Source organism: Eutrigla gurnardus (genome assembly GCF_963514095.1).
Source record: "Eutrigla gurnardus genome assembly, chromosome: 2".
In the NCBI taxonomy this organism is placed as follows: Eukaryota; Metazoa; Chordata; class Actinopteri; order Perciformes; family Triglidae; genus Eutrigla; species Eutrigla gurnardus.
In genome coordinates, this window is record NC_139916.1 from 2,466,034 (window position 1) to 2,488,862 (window position 22,829).

Here is a 22,829-nt window from a genome sequence, read left to right on the forward strand (position 1 = left end):
AGCAACATCTTCCAGTGGGAGATCAAATGATCTGAAGGGCAAGACACATGAGGGAAGGGAAAACACATTGTTTTCTCTGCAGGGAACTGACTTTTTCTTTTTTTTTGCTTTGGTAAATAGTCGTTTGTGTTAAAAAAATCAATACTCAGCTGTCTATGATCAGAAGAATACAAGATAAATCCCGTTACAGGATACTCCTCGTGGATTCCCCCCTTCACATGCGTACTCAGATTAATGAAATACGTCATTTCAAGCGTCTCTGCTCTCTTTGATGTTGCCTTATCAATTTTCATTCAATTGTAGCTGCCCATTCAAAGCCTGCAAATGTGTCTCTAAATGTGCATTCAATTAAGAACTCAAAGAACACTAATTAAATACGGCTTTAGAGTCAGAACTGGCACGAGCCACAGTAGGTGCTCACCACAAACAGTGTTGTTGAAAGAGGGAAAAGAAGGCTCCTCTCAAGCTGCTTCATGTGTTCAGTTGTACTCTCCATCGCCAGCCCAAGGCTTCTCTTCATTTGGTCCAAACAGAATGTGTTTGTTCCTTTATGTAATTTACTGTTATAATACCGTTACTTCATCACACAGTATTGTTTTGGTGTTTTTGGAAGTCAGTGGTGCCGTCTGGAGAGATGATATTAAACGTGTCTGTCCTTAAGCTCTCGTGGCGTTCTTTTCATTCACAGTCCACCCTGTTAATCATTTAAAGCGCCCTCTGGATGTTTGCATCTTTGAAGATGGCACTAAGCACTATCAAATGGTTTGGGAGGAGTCGGCGAGCACACAGCAGAAAACCACTTTTTCAGGGGAGGATTTTCACTGCATGAACACATGCAGTCCGTCCCTCTGTGTAATGTGGAGGAGGAAACGCTCACGTTGAGATGGAGCTGATCCGTCCAGTGGCCAATGATTTTGTACTCGGCCGTCCGGTTTCGGATCTGGTACTGGTAGATCTCGTAGCGGCCGGGAGCGTCTCCGTTTTCGTTGAAGAGCACCGGGTTTCCAGCGATGCCTAAACGAGAGAACAATCATCATCATCATCATTACTGCACATCATTGAGTTATTATCTGTGTAGTGAGCGTGAGCTAATGTGTTGTCATCGATGCTACAGTTATTATTCCAACACATTAAAACCAAAATGATGCTTTGAGTTTGTTGGTAAGACAAGCAATTCTTATATATCAGACCCACAATCACATTCCATCACAGACCAATTAATGTTTGTCTTTTTACAACCGTCACCACAATCTTATCACCCATATCTCTTTTTTCAGCATTTCAAATAAGTATTTTGTTTTATCTTCTCTTGGTGGGATCAACAATTTCCCTTCATAGTTGGTTCAGAAAATGGCAAATACAACAGCATTTTATTAAAATTAGCGTTTAAAAAAATGTCCCCTGCTCCCAGCGCCAGCTTCTGTGTCGAAACAGAAATCGAAAAGCCAATTCAGTGGGATTAGACCTTACTTTTCAGTTTAGAGTTTTAGCTGCGTAACCATGACAACACCCTGGTTGCCATGTGCAAACATTGTCGAAAGTAAAAAACCCTTTCAAACCGTTTAAATAATGCCATTTGAGATAATCAGAGGTGTTACATCAGCGATATCTGGCGTTGAACAGCTGGAGGTCTGATATCACCGTCCTACCAATCACACCACTCGTTGCCTCCGCTTCATCATCGTTACAGCAACGTATTCCCGTGTGTCTTTGGAGACGATGCATCGCACATGAAACACACACTAAAGGTTTCTCTGTGAGCTCCCCTATGGAAACCAGTAAAACCATCCATTTAACCACCAGAGGGAGGAGGAGGGCGGCACATCCTCTAATTGCTTCCACAAAAAGCCTCTTTCGTACCTTCAAACAGGGATGAAAGTCCCCCGAAAACACACAAAGCATACCGTAAGAACAGAAAGTTGCAAAGTGGCCAGTTGCCTATGATGGATTTCTGCTGATGAGCGTTTTTATTGTTCTTGCTCTTTGTGTCAATGTTGAAGGATGCGGAGCCGTAATCCAGATGAGTCAGCTGGATTACGGCTCGCCGCTCTCTCAGCCTCACGTCACGATACGCCCACATCGCAGAGCAGCGAGCATCACGGAGGATCCAGCTCCCAAATGTTATATCCCACACGCCTGGACGGCGGCGGATTAGTACACTGGAGGAAAAATAAACGGAGCCGAGAGAGGGGGCGATATTCAGAGAAACAAAGTGGCAAATTTGTGAGTTTATTCCAATGCTAACAAGCAGCATCTATGCTAGCTAACTTCCCATGAATGTACATGTTTGTAATGAATCATCCCAACGTGTGACATCACCTCGTTAAGGTCCTTAGGGTGATGATGTTGATGCTTATTGTTGCTTTTATTCATATTGATGACAAACTGTCATCTTATGGGTGTTTATTGATCGGGGCGGTTGGGCTAACATGCTAGCGGTAGCTTCCACTTGTCATAGAGGAAGTAAACAAGTTGCTTCACCAGATTCTCGTTCTCTGAATCTTGCCCTCTCTCGGCTCCGTGTTTTGTTGTTTTCCTGCGGTGGGCCTGCTACGCTGTCGTACTAGTACACTGCCATCGTGTTCTTGTGTTTTTGCGTTTCTCCGATCCCCGGATTTTTTCAAGGCGCTGTGATCCACCGGCCTTGCGGTGACGTGGTCGGGGTCACATGTACTCGAGCATGTAAGTGCTCACATGGACGCCACCGTGGACCCTGAACGCCACGCAGGTGCTTACTGTGTGATAATACTGCATTTCATAGCGTTCTGGGTCTTTGGGTCATGCTTGCTTTTCAGATCAGGACCTTTCATAGACGACACCTCTCACTGCTGCTGTGATCCGGCTTCTACATGAACCCGTCAGAGCTGCTCGTTTACCAGATTTAAAGCCAGATATTCAAACATCTTTTATAACACAACTAATCTTCTTAGTTTTATGGTGTCACCTGACGATTTGATTACGATTCGGAGGGTCACGATTTAATTATTAAACGATCCTCATCGCAATGCATCTGGGTGCATCTCCATTTTGGACTTAAATCATTTAAATGCAATTAATGAGAATTTTTACTTCAAATCTTTCAAACCAATTTTGAAAAATGTAAAATGAATAATCGATTGTAGACATTACTGCAGAATCGTTCAACAAAGCACCGCGATGATTATAGAAGTGATTCTTTCTCCCACCTCGAGTGTTTTCTTCATTCTGCATCTGTTACAGGTTGATGAAGACTTGTTGAAACTTTCCTTTTACTGGGAAAACAACGATCACAGGTATGTGAGTCGGACAGTAACGCCAGCAACGTAGGATGAAAACATGATAATCAATACATGTTACATAATAACAATCGGGCCTCTAATAAAGCAGCATGATAACCACCATAAATCCATAAAACACTGATCACATTGTGAGAGAATCAGGTGGTTCCTGGGAAATAAAGCTAAAAATAAAACAAATATTACCACTGAACGTTGTTCGACGTTGCTTCTCCGACATCAAGTTCTTTCCTAGCAAATTAACATTAATGTGTGTTAATTTATCTCAACACAACTGAATGAAACAAGGACAACCAAATGAACATAATGGTTGTCTTTAATGCAACTTTAACGTCTTGATGCATGAGCATCGGCAGCACATCGTACGTCTCCCGTGGTAACCATCACGGTAAAACAAATTTAAAAATACAACCCTGGCTTCTTCGTCTCCTTAATGAATGGACACAATAAAGGTACTATGGGAGACGCTGGGGGCTCCGTCATCGATCCGGTGGCGGTCGCCGTTGCTCTCTTCATTAAGAGTGAAGGGAGCGCTGCATTTTGGGGCATATGGTCAATGTTTGAGTTGCAGATGAGGAATTAAGCCTGTCAAGTGGCACAAATTGCTTGTCTAAACAGTCCTGTCACTAGTCGGGGGCATAATGAGCTCCACGGAGGCTGCATGGCGGAGCCGGGCGGCACATGTGTGCTCCTGCTCAGAGACACTAATGAGCTGCTTGTGATTAGCTGAAATATGTAATGATTGTTGTATTGCCCCCCCACTCCACACCTTAAGAACACCCTGACGATGATCAGTCATCCTCCGGGTTGTTCTGCACGGATGCACAGCCGGGACACCTTGGTGAGTGGCAGCGCTCATTAACTCTTAACGACCTGTACGGAGGCAAGTCATGCAGAATTTACCACGGGGGCACTTCACTCACAGATATGTGAGGCCTTCCTGCCCCTCTGTCACTGCCGTGGCATGATTACTTCATCACTTCTGCTTACAGCCTCTCTCACCGGGCCAACCGTCTGTAACATACGGCACATTCAGCACAATGTATGGTACTATTATTATTTACTATTACACATTCTGCTCCCAGTTTCTCCTTTTAATCAGAAATATGTTTCTTTTAATGTATACAATAATTCTAAATGTGTCCCATACTGTCAGCATAAATGAAGACTGTAAATGTTTCAAATTAAAAGCCTCCCTGGGTAGCAGGAATGACGCGGTTTGGTGTGGAAACGCTCCTGAATTCATCAAGACAACTGGGTGCAGGTGGATGAATCTTTGTGTGATAAAAACCATTGAACACAGTTACACAACGATATTTTAATTCAGCCTACTGCAGCAACCAAGGGTGCCTTTTGAATGCTTTTTTAATCCAACCTTTATTTTCTAAGAGTAGGGTTGTGCTATTTCTGCTTGCACATGTTATATAATCTCCCTTCAGATTCATTCTTTATTGCCCTCTATGGAGGGAATTTGCTTTCACAGTCTGCACACCATCAACATTCAAAAACAATTAACAGTGAGGGTATAAACAAACTGGAGCAGCACAACAACACAAGTGTGTGCCAGGCGGTTTAAGGCAGTAAAGGTCGAGGGCACAGCGTTTTTTCCTCGTCTATATCTGCAGCCAGAGGTCGTGTGTTAATGTGTTAGGGTGGTATGCTCAAATGCATTTTAAAACTAGAGCAGGGTCACAAAACAGGGAGAAGTTAAACTATAATACATCTATAGAAACACCTGCACAACTGGAAAATAAATGCTGTCTACAAGTGAGCCTTTTAAAAACAAAAGCATGGTTCAGGTAAGTAATGGCCTGAGCCTCTATTCTGGAACTTACGGTACTTGTCTGTATTCTTTGCAGGTGCACACCTCAGTGTGTACAACAGGTTTTGGGGGATACTACACCGTGATGAATGGGCTTTATATTTAGGGCTGTCGATTCTTATCTGCCGCGATGCTGAGAGTCTTATTTCTGTGAAGAACGGTGCCGAGGCTCGTGAAAGAAGAACTGACATTTCCCCACGAGAAGCATCTTCGGAGTTGCACAACAATGAAGACTCGGCACATACTTGAGGAGAGAGAGAGAGAGAGAGAGAGAGAGATAGGGCTGCAGTGATGGGAAACCCTTAGATCTCGCCTTTATTCCCACTCTGAACAGCTGTGCCAGGTGAGCGTGGTGGCAGAGAGGACAGAAAAGCAGAAGGTCCTCTCCTGATGTGGATCGGAGACATGAAACACTGATGAGGGGCTGCATCCAATCTTATTGAAGTCTGAACAAGTCTTAGACACATTGGAGGCAACCAGAGACTCAAAGGGAGCAGAACGGGAAGTGTTTGATCCATCCGTTGTTGTTTGTTTCCTTCCAATAAGCACTTAAAAGTTAAAGTTAAGGATTTCTAGTGGTGGATATTCAGATAATTTACTTCACTGAAAACATACCACACTGTGAAAATACTCCACAACAAGTAAAAACAAGTATTTCATTATTGTCAGCAAAATGTAATTAAAGTACTTAAAATTATACAGTTATGGTATTTTAGTTATGTACAGGCGGCAACCTCCGGTTCTGAAAAGTGAAGCCACTGAAGTGCCTTAAAGCTGCATTCTCTCTGCTGGCCACCAGGGGGCGACTCCTCTCTGGTTGTATAGAAGTCTATGAGAAAATGGTCCTACTTCTCTCTGCTGGCCACTAGGGGGCGACTCCTCTCTGGTTGTATAGAAGTCTATGAGAAAATGGTCCTACTTCTCTCTGCTGGCCACCAGGGGGCGACTCCTCTCTGGTTGTATAGAAGTCTATGAGAAAATGGTCCTACTTCTCTCTGCTGGCCACCAGGGGGCGACTCCTCTCTGCTTGTATAGAAGTCTATGAGAAAATGGTCCTACTTCTCTCTTGATGTATTATCTCAGTAAACATTGTAAACATGAGTTTATGGTCTCAATCTCTAGTTTCAAGTCTTCTTCAATCCAGCATGATGTTCATTTAGTACATTATGGTCCATTTAGAGTCCACCAGACCAGAAAGCAGGGGATGCTTTAGGGGGCGGGGCTTACCTGCTGATTGACGGGTCGCTACCGATGCTAGTTAGCTACTAAGATGACTTTAACACGGACAGAATGCAAAACTCGAGGCTTTAAATCCGGAGTCAAGATACAAGTCACAATTATTAAGTCCACTTCTTACATACAGTGTATGATTATATATAATTTTGATTAATATCACAAGTGTGTTTCTATTTATTCTGATTATTTTAAATTTGTGAGATAATGTTGGGTATGCAACGCATCAAATTCTAGTATTTTGTCTCAAAGAAGTATAAACTGCATAATGTTGTGTTCCAATGATACAGTGATTGTAGTTAATGTAAAGGCTCCTCTGAAAGCACACGGATTCCTCCGGGCGACTGAAATTCTTCTGTCAGAAAGCTTCCATCCTTTCTAAAAGGTTATCTGTCACCAGCTAGCGTAGCGCTGAGCCCGCCGAGACGTCGCAGATTAATGGTTGCACGATGAGCACCTTTGGTTTTTTAAGAAGCTCTCGGACATTTGACCTTTATCAACTGACTTTCATAACACGAGTAACCTGAGACACCAAGGGTTCGCTAAGGAGACGGTCGTCATGGACACCTGCAGAAGTATTTTTAGCATCGTCCACTAAAAACCGCTGACAATGAACAGAAATGTGCAACAAAAGATGCTGACTCAGCCCTCCAGAATGACTCATCACAACAATAAAACAACCTACTTTGAAATGGGTTCCTTCAAATGTGCTATTTGTTTATAAGATCAGAAAGCAGACTACTGCTGACATACTGATATCCCGACACTAAGACACACATTGTCTTTGGACATATAATACAGGTCCAGTGTCAGCTGTTAGGTTGTTTTCTGGATGTGGACCAGTTGAATATAAGGCAGCGTGCTGACGCAATAAGAAGCCTCCCGGGTCGATCACTGAGCTGCAGCTTCTCCGCTGGCAGGCTGAAACCTTTCAAACCACGGCGATGAGGATCCCAACAGTGAGATGAAGAATACTGGAATGTGATCACACCGATGATGATAAATCATCGTATGCTTCAGTTATTAACTGACTTCTCTTCCTCCAGAAACTGCCCCCCCCCCCCCCCAGGTCACGAAGTGTTGGACTCTCGTTGTGCCCAGATAGACCACGACTGAAGGTCAACCTTATCATTCAAACAATTAATAAAGAACGAGACGCTCTTAAAGGGCCGGAAAACCCAGAATGATGATGTCACAACATCGAAACACGCCTGGCTGACAAGACCAGAACCACAAAGATAGGAAGGAGACCAGAACCATGTCGATCATGTTTCCAGTGGATCCCGACACGTTGGACTGAAGGGATCTGGTGGGACATGTTGGAATGAAGGGATCTGGTGGGACACAGACTGAAGGGATCTGATGGGACACGTTGGACTGAAGGGATCTGGTGGGACACATTGGACTAAAGGGATCTGGTTGGACACAGACTGAAGGGATCTGGTGGGACACGTTGGACTGAAGGGATCTGGTGGGACATGTTGGACTGAGGGGATCTGGTGGGACACGTTGGACTGAGGAGATCTGGTGGGACACGTTGGAATGAAGGGATCTGGTGGGACACAGACTGAAGGGATCTGGTGGGACACGTTGGACTGAAGGGATCTGGTGGGACACGTTGGAATGAAGGGATCTGGTGGGACACAGACTGAAGGGATCTGGTGGGACACGTTGGACTGAAGGGATCTGGTGGGACACAGACTGAAGGGATCTGGTGGGACACGTTGGAATGAAGGGATCTGGTGGGACACAGACTGAAGGGATCTGATGGGACACGTTGGACTGAAGGGATCTGGTGGGACACATTGGACTAAAGGGATCTGGTTGGACACAGACTGAAGGGATCTGGTGGGACACGTTGGACTGAAGGGATCTGGTGGGACATGTTGGACTGAGGGGATCTGGTGGGACACGTTGGACTGAGGGGATCTGGTGGGACACGTTGGAATGAAGGGATCTGGTGGGACACAGACTGAAGGGATCTGGTGGGACACGTTGGACTGAAGGGATCTGGTGGGACACGTTGGAATGAAGGGATCTGGTGGGACACAGACTGAAGGGATCTGGTGGGACACGTTGGACTGAAGGGATCTGGTGGGACATGTTGGACTGAGGGGATCTGGTGGGACACGTTGGACTGAAGGGATCTGGTGGGACACATTGGACTAAAGGGATCTGGTTGGACACAGACTGAAGGGATCTGGTGGGACACGTTGGACTGAAGGGATCTGGTGGGACACGTTGGACTGAAGGGATCTGGTGGGACACATTGGACTAAAGGGATCTGGTTGGACACAGACTGAAGGGATCTGGTGGGACACGTTGGACTGAAGGGATCTGGTAGGTTTCATCAGATCTCAGGATTAAACCGCTGCATCCTCTCCTATAAAAACGACCCTGACCGTCCAGTGAAGGGAAAGCCTTCAAAATCACCCATTTCAGTTTGTTGAACTGTTTTCTTTGACTTCCCCAGATATGAATTAAACATTGAATTGACATTTTGCCAATGAAACAAGACGATATTAAAATGACAAATTAGCTTGAAGAGCAGGAGTTCAAATGAATAATTTATCTGTACAAACACTGCATACTCAAGTCTCTGAGAAGGGATTTTAATTGTCTTAAATTGCTTTGCTTTCAAAAGGCAGTGTCTATATAATGAAACTCGGGATCGCTGCTCTTTTTGGTTTAAGCGGTTAATTATTAATACGTCAGTCATGAATGTGGGCTTGACTGATAGCTGGTTATAACACGAGGAGGAAATGGAAAATGGGTCATACGACAGAGCAAAGTAAGAAAAGTAATGGTTTGTGACGTATGAGATGGAGGACTCCATACCCTGGAGAGATCCTACAGTATATTAATACATTACTTCATAAATGTATAGCCTTCCAGTGTTGTACACAGGGCTCCTACACCATCTCCAAAGTCAAATTCAAGCACTTTTCAAGCATTTCCAGGTGCATTTCCATGCTTTTCCAGCCCCTTCCAGCTGTGGTAAACTCCATATATACTATTTTCATCATCTGTTCATCATCAAGTCATTTTTCATAAAGAAATGTCAGAAAATGCTGTTTTCAGTCCCTCAAATATGGAGATCTTCTTTTCTCTGTTCTATCATAGATGTCATCACATACAACACACATTTCAAGCACTTTAGTCTAAATCCAAGACCTTTTCAAACCTTGAAAACAAGACACTAAAATGCAAGTGTTTTCAAGGACTTCCAGCACCGTACCAACCCTTGTACAATAGTTCAGTGTATCAGTTCTAACGATTTAACCCTTTTGCAGTTCTACAGAAATGATATAGTGAATGTGGAATGGTTTGTGACGTTCGAGGAAAGGCTCATTTTTACATAAACACAAAGTGTTTAGAATGTGATGTGTTTACATTATTAATGGCAGTAATTATTGTAAAATGCGACTTCGACCCACATTTTGCCTTTAACAAATATCGGGGCTCCTCGTTTGAAAATTGCTGTGAAACATTGTGATTCAGATAAAGATCTAACGGAATAGTTCAGCCTTAATTGGCTGTCAGAATGTCAACATCACCTGATTGCCGGTTGCCTCTCGAGTCGGGACGATCATGCAACACAGTGAGTCATGTGACTAAAGTGGACTGACCTGCGAAGTTCAGGCGGCGGATGTGCTTGAGCAGGTGCGTGCCGTTGATGGGGTCCATCCGGGCACAGAGGCCCACCTTCCCCGGGCACAGCTCCTGGTGCATGTTGTGGAGGGCGTGAGCCATGGCGTACACGGCGTCGATCACAAACTGCACCTTCCCCTCCTGCTCGTAGTTGGAGTCCTTCCCGATCCGCTCCTGGTCTGCAAGAACACAATCGGTCCGTTAGACACAAGCAGCTTCTTCGATGGTAATTCTGCAAATTACAGGATGTGAAATCACGGGTGGTCGCTCGTTAGGGCTCACTGTCAACCGTGTCAAGTGGGAGGTTTAGTCGCACACTTGGAGTTAAAGGGGGGTAAATCTCTTCAGGACTGGAGTGGTTTGGATGAACAGCTTACAGAATTAGCCACTTGTGAGTTTGGTCTTGTTTGAAGGAGGCCGGCGGGGTGAAGCAGCATATTTAGTGCTTGTCCGGGACAATTAATATCCAGATATCCAGTTATACAATAACAGGACGATGCTACCTGTCACTAAGACGGATCGTTTGGACACTTCGACGGGACAGTTCACTGGTGAAGAGAGGAACCTTGAAATGGAGGGCGTCGCTCCAAAAGGAAAATACATTGCTCCTCTGTGAGTCCTATTCTTTCCACACTGAATAGGTCTTGCCTCTTGCAATTAGCTAGGAGGTAAATATCTGGACGGCTGCAGAGGAGCAAATCAATTCCAATATCTGGAGTGCAAGGTTTTTCTCCTCCGGGAAATCTCATCAGTTAAAAACCAAAAGTATTTCTGGTCTCTGCAGCAGGGAAGACGTGGGTTTCCCTCTGAGTGAGTCTGTGCACATCAGGACTTAAACCTACATGTCTATCCCATTAGCTATACCTACAGTATGTCTGCCTCCTGCCATTTTCCATTACTTCAAAATCAAAAAACAGGGCGGTTGGGAAAAACAGAACACGTTGTGATGGATCCCTGACCTGCTTGACGGAGTGTGAATTAAGTCCACAGGAAATAGACATTCACAGGACAGAGATAATCTCTCTCGTAGGCCCAATGTAATAACTTGTGATATGAGTTTATTCGTCCTGCCGAGCGTGTTCGGAGGGTCTTTTCTGTTAATTGCCATGAAGAGGAGGGAGGGAGATACAACACGGCAATCCCACCTTCTCCTTTCTCCTCACGAGCCTCAGATCTGAGAAGACGTCTCCATGTGACGCTTTACGTGCAAAAGAGATTATAAAAAGCAGGTGTGTTCCATAGAGATTAACAGTGGACTAATTACCGGGACGGCTAATGATAGAGCCCCATATATATGTATTATATAATGCCAAATGGATTTATTAATCAAGCGCTGCAGGTTGATAAGCACACAGTGGGGGATGTGTGTGTGGAGGTGTTTCCACCACATAATGAAATGTGAAATAGTAGAAACATTTCAACATGGATTCCATGGATTACCATGACATTTGTGACAGTTTTCCTTTGTATAAAATACTGTAGTAATAGTTACTATTGTAGTAAAGGCATACAGAGTAGAAAGAGAATCAGAACCAGGTAAAAATACAAGAAAATGGGCTTTTTCAGGGGCCAACTTTGTAAAACAAAATATCACAAATAATTGTTTTCTGTATTTGTATAACAGCAAACAAACGTTGAGCTTTGAAGCTTCTAATAACACAATGTAAATGTTGTTAAGGCGTCATTCCTCTTGTGAACACATATTTGCATCTGAACGGAGCGAGGTGACACCAGGAAAACACCAAATACTTGTTCAACCTTGTACCTGCGTGTGTATAATTACCATAATTACCTTTCATCATAATCCTATTTGTGATGTGACGTTAAATGTTTTATTTAATTATCATATCATTTCTGGAAATACTGTCACATTTTCTGCTTCTGTTGAGGTTTTTGGCAGAACAGTCCTCGTAAGGCCACTTTATTCTGAGAGAGAATGAGTCTCCTGTTGTACATCTCCAGCTTCTCCTGCAGCCCAGAGGCGTTTTAATGCCACTGATGATCTCACGAGCTTCTGAAATGCATGAATTATTGTTGGGAGGTTACGGCTCGGTAATTAGGGGGCCACAGGGCATTGATTGGTCATGATGGTCACAGTTCCGGCCTCCATGCGTGTGCCATGGGGAAGCCTGCGAGCCAGCAGAGTGAGATTCCTGCAGGCTTGGCAGGCCACCCGCACTAACTTTGTGTCGTCTCTCCTCCGCTCACCGTTTCCCTTTTCCCCTCTCGCCCTCGCCACCGCCGTGTTTGGCTTTCTCACACGTATTCTCCAGACCGCCGTTTTGCTTTCAGAGGAATCCATTAAGATTAAGCAAAGCAGAAGTTTGAGTGTGGGTGTCTTCCTCTCTGACACTTTGTGACAGTGTGTGTGTGGGCTGAGACCTTTGACCAGTTTTTCATCTTGCCATTGGCGACAGGCCATCCGGCTGTTTCCTGCCAAGACAGTTTGGCTGCCTCTTCAATTAATCTGACAGCGTGCCGCCCGCATCGTTCATTATTTGGTCCAACTTACAGTTTGGATTGTAGATCTGGATTTACATTTCTATTTGTGTACTTTTAAAAGGCAGGAAGGAACATTTATTATGTGTGTTAATCTGTAAAATATGTTTACTATAACATATTTAAAACATTTATGTCTTAACAAGCAGCGAACATCCTTGAAAAGCCTGGAAGATAAGCTTGTTTTTGCTTGCATTTTCTTTTTTTAATTTCTCAGTAAATACTGTCATGACTCAATTAAAATGTCTGAATAAATCAGTTGAGAACTTGAATTGTATATATAATAAATAATGATGAATAAAGGAGACGCTCTGAAGTCCTTCACATCCCTTAAAAAGGTGTAAAAACTTTCCAGGTTGCCCCTCTGTTGGTCTCCTCCCAGCTGTTCTATTAAACCTGGGTGAATGATGGCCGCCCCAGTTAAACCACACCATTCACCATGTATTTGTCAGTCTGGAGAGCTACGACAGGAAGGTGGAACGACTCCGATGTGATGATTTCCATCATATAAAAAAAGAAAACCCTCCGTACCTCTAACCTGATGCATGCTGGGAAAGGCTCCAGCTTCCTGCCACCCTGATAAGCGGTTTAAAACATAAATGCTTGGATGAAAAGCAGAGCACATGCTTGGTTTATCTGCATTGCTGTGTTTCCTGCTGCTCCTCCATCATTAATATGCAGGGGAAAGAAGACGCCGATGAGACGCTGCTCTACCTCACCGCTCCCCTCCACATTCATCAACGTGGGTTTTACATCTCCTTCATTCACACAGAAAAGTCACTCATGCCCTCCTTATCCTTTGATCACGCTGAGCAGTCCAACCCTCTCAGGACACCCAGAATTCTGCAGCGTACCCCATGTGGCTCTCCACAGCTGCCACGGAGACTCGGCAAAGCCCTCCGCCGGCGGCGAGGCGAGCGTGGCGCCGTAACCTCGATGCTGCGAGAGTCTCTCCCCGTGAAGCAGAGCCGATAAGTTTAACACTGGAGGAGAGTCACGGAAGAGCGACCGGCTGCATTATAGAGAACCCTCCGGCAGCAGTGGGGCGGCTCACCGGCTTAAAGGGACAGTTCGGGGGTTTGAGCTTGTATGAGGTGCTGATCCAGAGTCAGAACTCAACCTCAACCCCTTTAACGATGAGTCAGAGTACGTCATCGTTAAAGGGTCCTTTCATGTTGGGCTAACTTGACTGTGTGTTTGATGTTAACAGCATTAAGCGTCACTCCGGTCTGTGATTTAGGTGCAGCGTGGATTTAAAACCGCCAAACAATGACTTTGATAGGATGTTGGAGCTTGAATTGAAATCTTTTGGACATCGTCTGTGTATTTGATCTCCTGGGCTTTTTCACCTGTTAAATAAAGGTTACAAAAAAAGAAAGAAAAGTGTGTCTAAAAATCGGTTTATTAAACGCTGTGGTAAAGAAGTTCTATTTTCCTATTTGCAGTTTCAGTTTCGTACTTCTGTGTTCAGATTTACGTATTCGTATCATTTTAAGGCGTCTTGTTTACAAATCTGCAGATGAAATATAAATCTAGTGAACAGCCTCCTATATTCAAGCAGCCCATCGTTATTATAAGTCCGGTGATGCTTCATGCTCTTATTAAAGACCCGTCCTATCCTATTCTAGCCTGCTTTTATTGTTGTATTTGCTATTTATTCTTTTTAATTATAATGTGGGTTTTTTTGTGTGGCTTTGTATGTTTTATGTGAAGTGCTTTGAAATGTTGTGTATGAATAAAGATGCTTGGCCTTGTATGTTTATCTTAGACCGCCATTGTTGTCCCAAACTAACATGTATGCATGAGCCCCACTGTTCCTTCACTACGGGCCGTGTAGCTGTGAGTCAGCTTCCTGAGGTTTTCAAAGGTGCACTCCAGCCATCACAAGGAAAACAGTGTGTATCCCTTAATAGCAAACGGGCCAAATTCACAATAAAAAACGGATATTTTGATGAACAAACATACTTCAGTGATTATGACCCCGGGGGATGGATGCATGAATCTCTATTTGGATTCAAGACCAAAGAAGTGATGCATAAATCCAACTTTAAACCACACACACACACACACACACACACACACACACACACACCTCCGTTGGTGTGGAAATGTAAACGCGTGTTGGAGTGTTATTGAGAGTGCTGAACCGGCTCCCTGAGGAGCTCCCTGCTGTTTGCCAGCACTCCCGCTGGCCGGAAACCCGGATCACTCCTTCAATCTGAGACTTCACTCCTCATCGGTATCGTCCACCTCCGTGTTCCCTCGGCGTGAAGGCGAGGCCGTTGTGTTGGAGACCACCTCAAGGAAAAGTTTCTCTCTGGTGCGTTTGAGTGAATCTGTAGCGTTCCCACAGAACTGTGTTAGTTGTTCTGCCAACAACGTCCTCTGTCAAACCCTCTCGTCTATAAATAAACTCAACAACTCCACGAGACTCCCTCTTAATATCGTTATAGACGGCGTCCTACAATTACACAGCAATGGAAGTGAACCTACGCATTAACAACTGAATATATCTCAGAATCAATATGTTTTATCTGCTGAAATCACCAAGTAGCCTTTGAGTTTCTGTGCAAAACAAAGTGGGCGACGGTTAATAATGTGATGCTAGTTTACTACACTGTTTACAGCATCGTAAACACATAGAGTGGCAGACTGCATGTTTTCTGGAAACTTATTTGAGAAAGAGATGGAAATGTGAGATATAAAAAAATAAACAGGAATGAAATACCTGACTAATCAAGGTTCTCCATCACATCCATATAAATAAGCTGGAAATCCAATGTTAGCCATAAAGCAGTGCTGGTCACTGATTGGTCTATTACAATCAGAGGCATTAAAAGGAAAGCTGCCCATTAACAGCAGAGCAAAGAGAGTGAACACATTAGTGTCAGCATGTGACATTTAAATGGTATCGGCCAATCACAATGAAGCAGCCTTCCACACGGCGTTCACACAGGGAGACACGCAGCAACACATTTCCTCCGGTCGGTGCCTTTCCAGGATTTATGCCTCTTATTTTGTAGCAGCCATTGATTTTGAAGAATTCACCAATGTTTTCTTCATGTTTGCTTCTCTAAGGGCCGAGAACATTTCACACATGGTCGCAGGCAAGATAAGGAAACACATGGCGTTTTCACAGTCCACAACGTATAGAGAGGCCAAGCATGCCATGTAATCAGATTTCCATTATGTTAAGACTTGTTATAATGATTGGATTAGAACGTTGCTGATTGATTGATTCCAGATCGTGGCTTCCTGACTCTGTTTACGGTTATTTAACAGTCTCACTGCTGCAGGGGTTCAGTTTCTCCTGACAGTGTCTGTCATGTCTCTGATTCTACGTGTAGAACACCGGGCTGACATCGTGCTTACGGGGCGATGCTAAGCTCATAATGAACACACGTCACTTTATGATCCATCATCGTTGGGAACAGTTGGGTCAGAGCACATTTGGAGGGTTAAGAAATTTGCATCTGGATTTGAATTCTCAAATGTTTTTCTTTTAAGAAAACATATAAACGAAACGAGTGCACAATGTGTGTTTCTCTGGTTTTTATTATTAATATGATCTGATGCATCTACACATTTCAGATTACGGTACATTTTGGATAAAAATATGACTTCTAGAGAGAAGAATGCTGCTCTGGTACACGCTGACCAATGTTTGAACCAGATTCCTTCTTTGTTCTTTGGTGCATGTGTGTATAGAGTGTGTGCATGTGTGTATAGAGTGTGTGTGCATGTGTGTATAGAGTGTGTGCATGTGTGTATAGAGTGTGTGCATGTGTATAGAGTGTGTGTGCATGTGTGTATAGAGTGTGTGCATGTGTGTATAGAGTGTGTGCATGTGTATAGAGTGTGTGTGCATGTGTGTATAGAGTGTGTGCATGTGTGTATAGAGTGTGTGCATGTGTGTATAGGGTGTGTGTGCATGTGTGTATAGAGTGTGTGTATAGAGTGTGTGTATAGAGTGTGTGTGCATGTACACACATCTGCCTGCAGGGCGGCGGCGTTCATGCTGAGCACCCCCACCTCACAGCAGGAAGCCGTTGCTTTGAGTCCCTGCAGGGTTTCCTTGGTGTTTTTGCATAAAGACATCGTTTAGTCGGCGAGACGTTTGAAATGATGAACGTGAGAACGGTTGTCTACACCTGTGTGTCTCGCCGTCATGTGCTGATCCAGATTTACACCTCGTTACACAATGGCGTGACTGTTTTTCATTATACTCATTCGTTGTACGTTACTGTAAAGTAGGCCATGTTTACATTTCAAATACATTTTGCTTTAATTTCAAATATCCGTGTGCATAATGACAATATACTCCATGGAACGTCTACATTTAGGGCGTTAAGCTTTTATCCAAAGTGACTTCAATAACAATCTGAAGAATCTAATCTGACATTGAATTTTGTTGATGAAATAGTGAATCTGCAGTCTGCTATCCTCAGCTGACCTCTCACTTTGAGAGAGTAAACGTTAGAGATAAAAAGTCTGGTTCCTTAGTAAATGGAAGGTATGAGACGGGTCGAGGTTTCCAACAGGTAGCTCGCTAACTGTGAGAATCCAATTAGGAAAAAGTTCTGACCTTCATGTCATCGACTGCTGAAGTAAAAGAAGTCTGTGGTGTGTGTGTGTGTGTGTGTGTGTGTGTGTGTGTGTGTGTGTGTGTGTGTGTGTTTTAACAGCAAGCAGACAAACAGTCAGGATGTCGTTGATCCAGTGAGTCGTATTTAAAGAGGGTAGAATACTTCTTAAACCTGCAGTACTGGCAGCAGAGCATCCCACATTTAAATAATTAGTGCATGCAGTAGATCTCACTGTTCTAATGCCCATTTTCTAGCTATACAACCTCAGTAAAACAGGTTAGCATGCTGAATTGTCAGTGATATTTTCTAGAATTCTTTTTTAAAGTTAAAACACTGCATCTCTTCAAAGGTGCCCGATGTGCTAACAAGACACTGAATACCAACAAACACTGATCACAGACCTGCCTGCTTCAAGGTGTTCATCATCTGAATCTCTGGTAACACTTTCTGTGACGGTCATGTTTATAATGCATCATTATAACACATTTATAAGGCTTCATAAAAGTCATTATAAATGTTAATAATCATGCATGACACCTTATAACAACGTTATAACGTATTATAAGTGGTGGACATCATGTATTATACGTTCACTAACAAACTTGAGCCGGTTATAAAGATACAGAGAGCTGCTCTAACGCATCATCACAGATTATAAAGTCGTGAGTTTGTGTTATAACATGCTTTATAACATGCAGGACTCTTCTTTCAAACACTGGGCTCACTTGGCCATGGAGGTATGAAGCGTATAATACGTTATAAACCTTGTTATAAAGGTGTCATGATTATAAACATGTAAAACAATGTTTATAAAGCCTTATAAAAGCATTACAATGTGTTATAAATGATGCATTATATACATGACCGTCATAGAAAGTGTTGCTGCGTATTTGTTCCTTGCGGTTGCTGACGGATGTGATCGACCAGTTGCTTCAACCTGCTCTAGCTATAAATATGCATGTGTGACCCAAATAACCTGTGATAATGATACACAATGCATATAATTATAGCCCTCATTTAATAAGCATGCGTCTCACGTCGTTACACCCACATGACCGTCATCGTCATGTTCATCCATTTTGCGGTTATTAGGATGAAGCATCTTTTTTATTGATTATACTATTAGTGCAGCAACTGATTTCTGTGGGTTTCTGTGAAGTAATATTAAAACGTATTAAGATGAGGGAGGATCGTGTCCTTCGTGTATTAAATATATACTTCCTTGGTGTTTAGATCTTAATGAAACGGGTGTTATAAGTAAAGGTCGTAGCAGCTGTAACGTCTGCTCTGAGCTGAAGCCTCACTGTTAGAGCCATGAGAGGAAACACTCAGCAGAAACACTGGAATGAGCTGACATTAACCGTGGGTTTGAATACTGGATGTATAGCTGCTCCACTTTCTAGTTGTATGTTTTATAGGTGAGCAATGCTATCACAACCAAACGTGTCCCTCAAGACATCAGAAGAAGGATTTTCCACAACGTTTAAACAAAAAACAAATGAAGACCATCAAAGGATCTTACTTGTGCACTTCTTCAGCCCGGACCCTTTCTTCACGGCGTGGCGGCTCAGTTTGCAGCTGAAGTTGTTTTCCCAGAACTCAGCAAACCAGATATTCCTTCTGTTGTTCTCCAGCGTCCGACTGATGAAGTAGCGGTCAAAGCCTGGACAGATCAGCAGCATCAGTGGAAACAGCAGCAGACGGAGAGAACCGCACATATCACTGCTTTATGACAGAGTTTCTAGACCTTTATGGGTTCAGCATTTTAAAGTGTTTGTTCTGCAAACAGAGGCCTGCATGCATAGAATATTATACTGAAATATGAACATGGTTTTATCATACAGGGGGGTCTGATATAAGCACGTTTTCAGGCCCCAAGGCCTCTAGAGACCCGGTGGAGGGACCCCCAAGGCCTATAGAGACCCGGTGGAGGGACCCCCAAGGCCTATAGAGACCCGGTGGAGGGACCCCCAAGGCCTATAGAGACCCGGTGGAGGGACCCCAAGGCCTATAGAGACCCGGTGGAGGGACCCCCAAGGCCTATAGAGACCCGGTGGAGGGACCCCCAAGGCCTATAGAGACCCGGTGGAGGGACCCCAAGGTCTATAGAGACCCGGTGGAGGGACCCCCAAGGCCTATAGAGACCCGGTGGAGGGACCCCCTATTACATATCATACAATGTTCCTTATTAAACAATAATAATGTGTAGTGCAGCCTATAGTTCATGTATGACAGTACTGTGTAACGATAATTGGATACAATGCTAAGCCATTAAAATAATTAATGATAATAATAATAATAATAATAATAATAATAATAATAATAATAATAATAATAATAATAATAATAATGATTCATATTTAAATTCTATTTTGGCATTTCTACATCAAAAATTCTCAACATAATATTAAACAAACAGGAAGATTTAGATTTGTAGGTTGTATTCATGTTAAGGTGTATTTTGGACATTTTTTAAAGAAATAACGTTTGGGATCATATAATTTCAGGGACCCCCTGCAGTAACTCTGCAGCCCACTAGGGGTCCCGGACCCCCATCTCTGCATTAGACCCAAAGCACCATGCTCCTCTGTACCTCTGATGGACTGCCTCTTGGGCAGGATGGTGACTGCACCCTCTGCCATCTCCTCCTGCTGCACCACCGGAGAGATCTTTGAGCCCCAGCTGTCCGAGCCCACCCAGATGAAATGACCCGTCTGGTTGGCCTTCTTAGCTGCATGGAGCAGCCGCCTGCAGAGGGGAGGAAACACATGTTGCCATGGATCAGGTCATCCACCTGCCCAGCTCCGTCATGAAGCCAGTGGTCTGGCAGAGTTGTGTGTTGTGTAGCTCACTTGATGTCGTCCTCGTTGGCAAAAAGTATGACGACTCTTGCGTTGGGGTTTTCTCTGAGTCGCCGGATGACCTTGTCGAACTCTCCCTGCTTGGGCTCCCGGGGGATCTTCACAGACTGGGAGATGCAGACGCCACCTAAACACACAGGTCCATGTCAATGTGATCAGCTGGATTAACAGTGCAACAACTTCACACTATCAAACCACAGAAATCCAGCTTTACACAGATGGCTGTGGGACCTGAATTTAAATGTAATCAGGTAGAAAGATGATCCTGGATGAGACGGCTTTGTGTTGTCGGCTGGTGAGATGCTGTAGGAGGAACACCGGCTCCTCAAGTAAAACAATACCTTTTCTTTATCTGCAGGATTAAGATGAGCAGTTGGAACGGGGAATGATGTGACGACGTGCAGCCCGCATGTCGCTCTTTTATTTTGACATTATAAACAGGAGGGTTGACATTTAACATTCCTGTGAACCGAGACTTTTACTTTGAAAGGTACTCATTAACATTTACATTACTTTTCCCATGGATGCTTTGGTACGACGGCGTATCAGGGCAACATTTTTAAATAACGGAGCCGAGAGAGGGGGCGATACTCAGAGAAAATATGTCGCAAATGTGCGAGTTTATTACGATGCTAACAAGCAGCATCTATGCTAGCTAACGTCCCATGAATGTACGTTTATGTTTGTAATGAATCATCCCAACGTGTGACATCACCTCGTTAAGGTCCTTAGGGTGATGATGTTGATGCTTATTGTTGCTTTTATTCATATGAGGACAAACTGGCATCTTATGGGTGTTTATTGATCGGGGCGGTTGGGCTAACATGCTAGCGGTAGCTTCCACTACAACTTGTTTACTTCCTCTATTTTTTTCCCTTCAGATTCTCAAATACGGCATCGCACTCATCGTTTTTAATGGGTTTGAATGTTTTCAAGTTCACATCTTAAACTAAAGGAATGCTCTTAAACGGTTAGATTTGCTTCCTCTTTTTAACCCCAGGAAATTATTATTTTTCTTTTGCCAAGTATGTGAAACTAAGTCATTCATATTCATGGTATTTCACAGGCAGAGGGAACATTCTTGTAAGAGAGATGCTGTGAATGCTTTCGTGTGAATCCCCACTTAGACCCCGAACACACTCACAATATGACCAACACCGTCAGTAAACAAACAGGAGGCTGTGATGGCTTTGTGCAGTCGAAGCAATGTTTCCTAACTTCCCCAACAGGGAGATCGGTCGTGCTTCAGTGAAGCCTTGTTTCTCTTGACTGTGCTCTCGCTGTCGAGCCCAAATAGAGGAGATACCTCAGTGTTGGAAGAGGAGGTCGGTTTGGAGTCAGGGAAGCTAACGCCTGGAAATAAAGCTTATTCGTAGTGTCACATGACACATTCACTCTACAGCCTGCCAAGGTTTCCTCCAAAATAAAAGCAATCAGAGGAAACGACTGATTCATTAACGTCAAATTAAAGAAAGTCACACCTCCCTCTCCATCGGCCGTGTCATGTCAAAGCGATGCAACGACGCAGATAACAAAAAGACTGTCAGATTATTGTCCGGCGTGTGACGGAGACACCGCCGTGGTCTCGCCTGCTGTCATCGCGGCGGCCGGCTCGGAAATCCGTTTTGACGTTTGTGACGGGGGAGCCGGTGTCCGATGGAACTGTCTCTTTCTTGTGCAGCTGTCACCCAACCTCATTAAGGATGAGAAGGTCACACAGAATTTAAAAACCCCGGTCCTCAGACATGCAAAGACTTTCAATTGTGTCCCAAAAAAAGAGAGAAAGGAAACCTGCAATCAGAGAATGGTGGGCTGTAAAAGCTAAAGGGAGTTAGTGACTAAAGAAAGGCATTTTTTTTCCTCTTTGACTTAATTGGGTAAAAAACTAAAAAAAACAAAGCTAAGATAAAGGCAGGACAGAATGATATCGAGACCTAGACCTCCACCTGGATCATACCTTCCTTACTTTGTTCATCACTGCATCAAAAAGACATGAAACTAGGTTGAATTAGCTCTGGGCTCAGACGTATGAGACTGCTTCTTTTAATAATTAAGAATAGAATGATTACACTTATTTGTTACAGCAGAAACCAAGCGCCTTGCCTGCAGTATTAACTGGTTCAGCAGGTGAAGACATTTAGAGTAAATGTACAACATACAAGGATTTAAAGAGGGTCAGTCTGTGCTACAAAGGGACGTGGTGTTAGGTTGGACGTGATTTTCAGTCAAAGCTGTGGTCGGATGATTAAGAGCAGTAAATGTGTTTCACAACCATCAAAGGCCTTTGTGAAATTTTAAGAGCTGTTATTTCTGTAAGTCGACTCGTTGCTAAAGCCTGTTATGTGTCATCGCTCGCATCCGTGGATTAAATAATCACACACTGGATGTCTGAATGCTCTCGTCGTCTCTTGGTTAACGGCTGCAGGGAGAGTGCGTCACGACTGCAGCGGTGAGCGTTTCATCACTCAGCCGTTTGAGTGTGATGACCCACTTGTCCGGTTGACTCAAACAGGCTCCATTATCGGCCATTTGGGGTGTTAACTGATATTGATGGGTTCAGATAAGGGAGAAAGCCTGAAAAGGCAGGCCGCGTCACCAGAACGGGGACTGATGCTGAGAAATGGCTGCTGCAGTCGCGTGATCCGTCTTTGCCACGATGGCCGAGCAGCGTTCCTTCTCGTTCATACGTTCATTAGAGATGTAAAAAACAGGAGAAACAGTCGGATTTAGATAAAGGCTGACCACAAATCTAACACTCATAATGTTAACACACAAACAAGCTGTGATATTATTGATGAGTGGACCACGTGGTTTTAGTGTCATATTAGTTTTGCAGTTTCTCTGAATTTGTGTTTTTTGTTGTTTTGGTGAACCTGTTTCCTGAATCAGCCTGTTTTATTTC

At 43.8% G+C, this 22,829-nt stretch overlaps 1 protein-coding gene across 1 annotated transcript in view; it reads right to left on the bottom strand.

Annotated features, from left to right (window-relative positions):
* The window catches only part of LOC311028679 (metabotropic glutamate receptor 4-like), a 116,815-nt gene that overhangs the window by 16,384 nt on the left and 77,602 nt on the right, over positions 1–22,829 (bottom strand). Inside the window, exons 3-7 of the mRNA XM_084033381.1 lie at positions 19,919–20,054; positions 19,660–19,814; positions 18,589–18,729; positions 9,960–10,160; positions 878–1,014 (exon numbers count right to left, since the gene is read on the bottom strand). Coding sequence (XP_083889507.1) covers positions 878–1,014; positions 9,960–10,160; positions 18,589–18,729; positions 19,660–19,814; positions 19,919–20,054 — 770 coding nt within the window. The remainder of the gene's footprint in view (positions 1–877; positions 1,015–9,959; positions 10,161–18,588; positions 18,730–19,659; positions 19,815–19,918; positions 20,055–22,829) is intronic.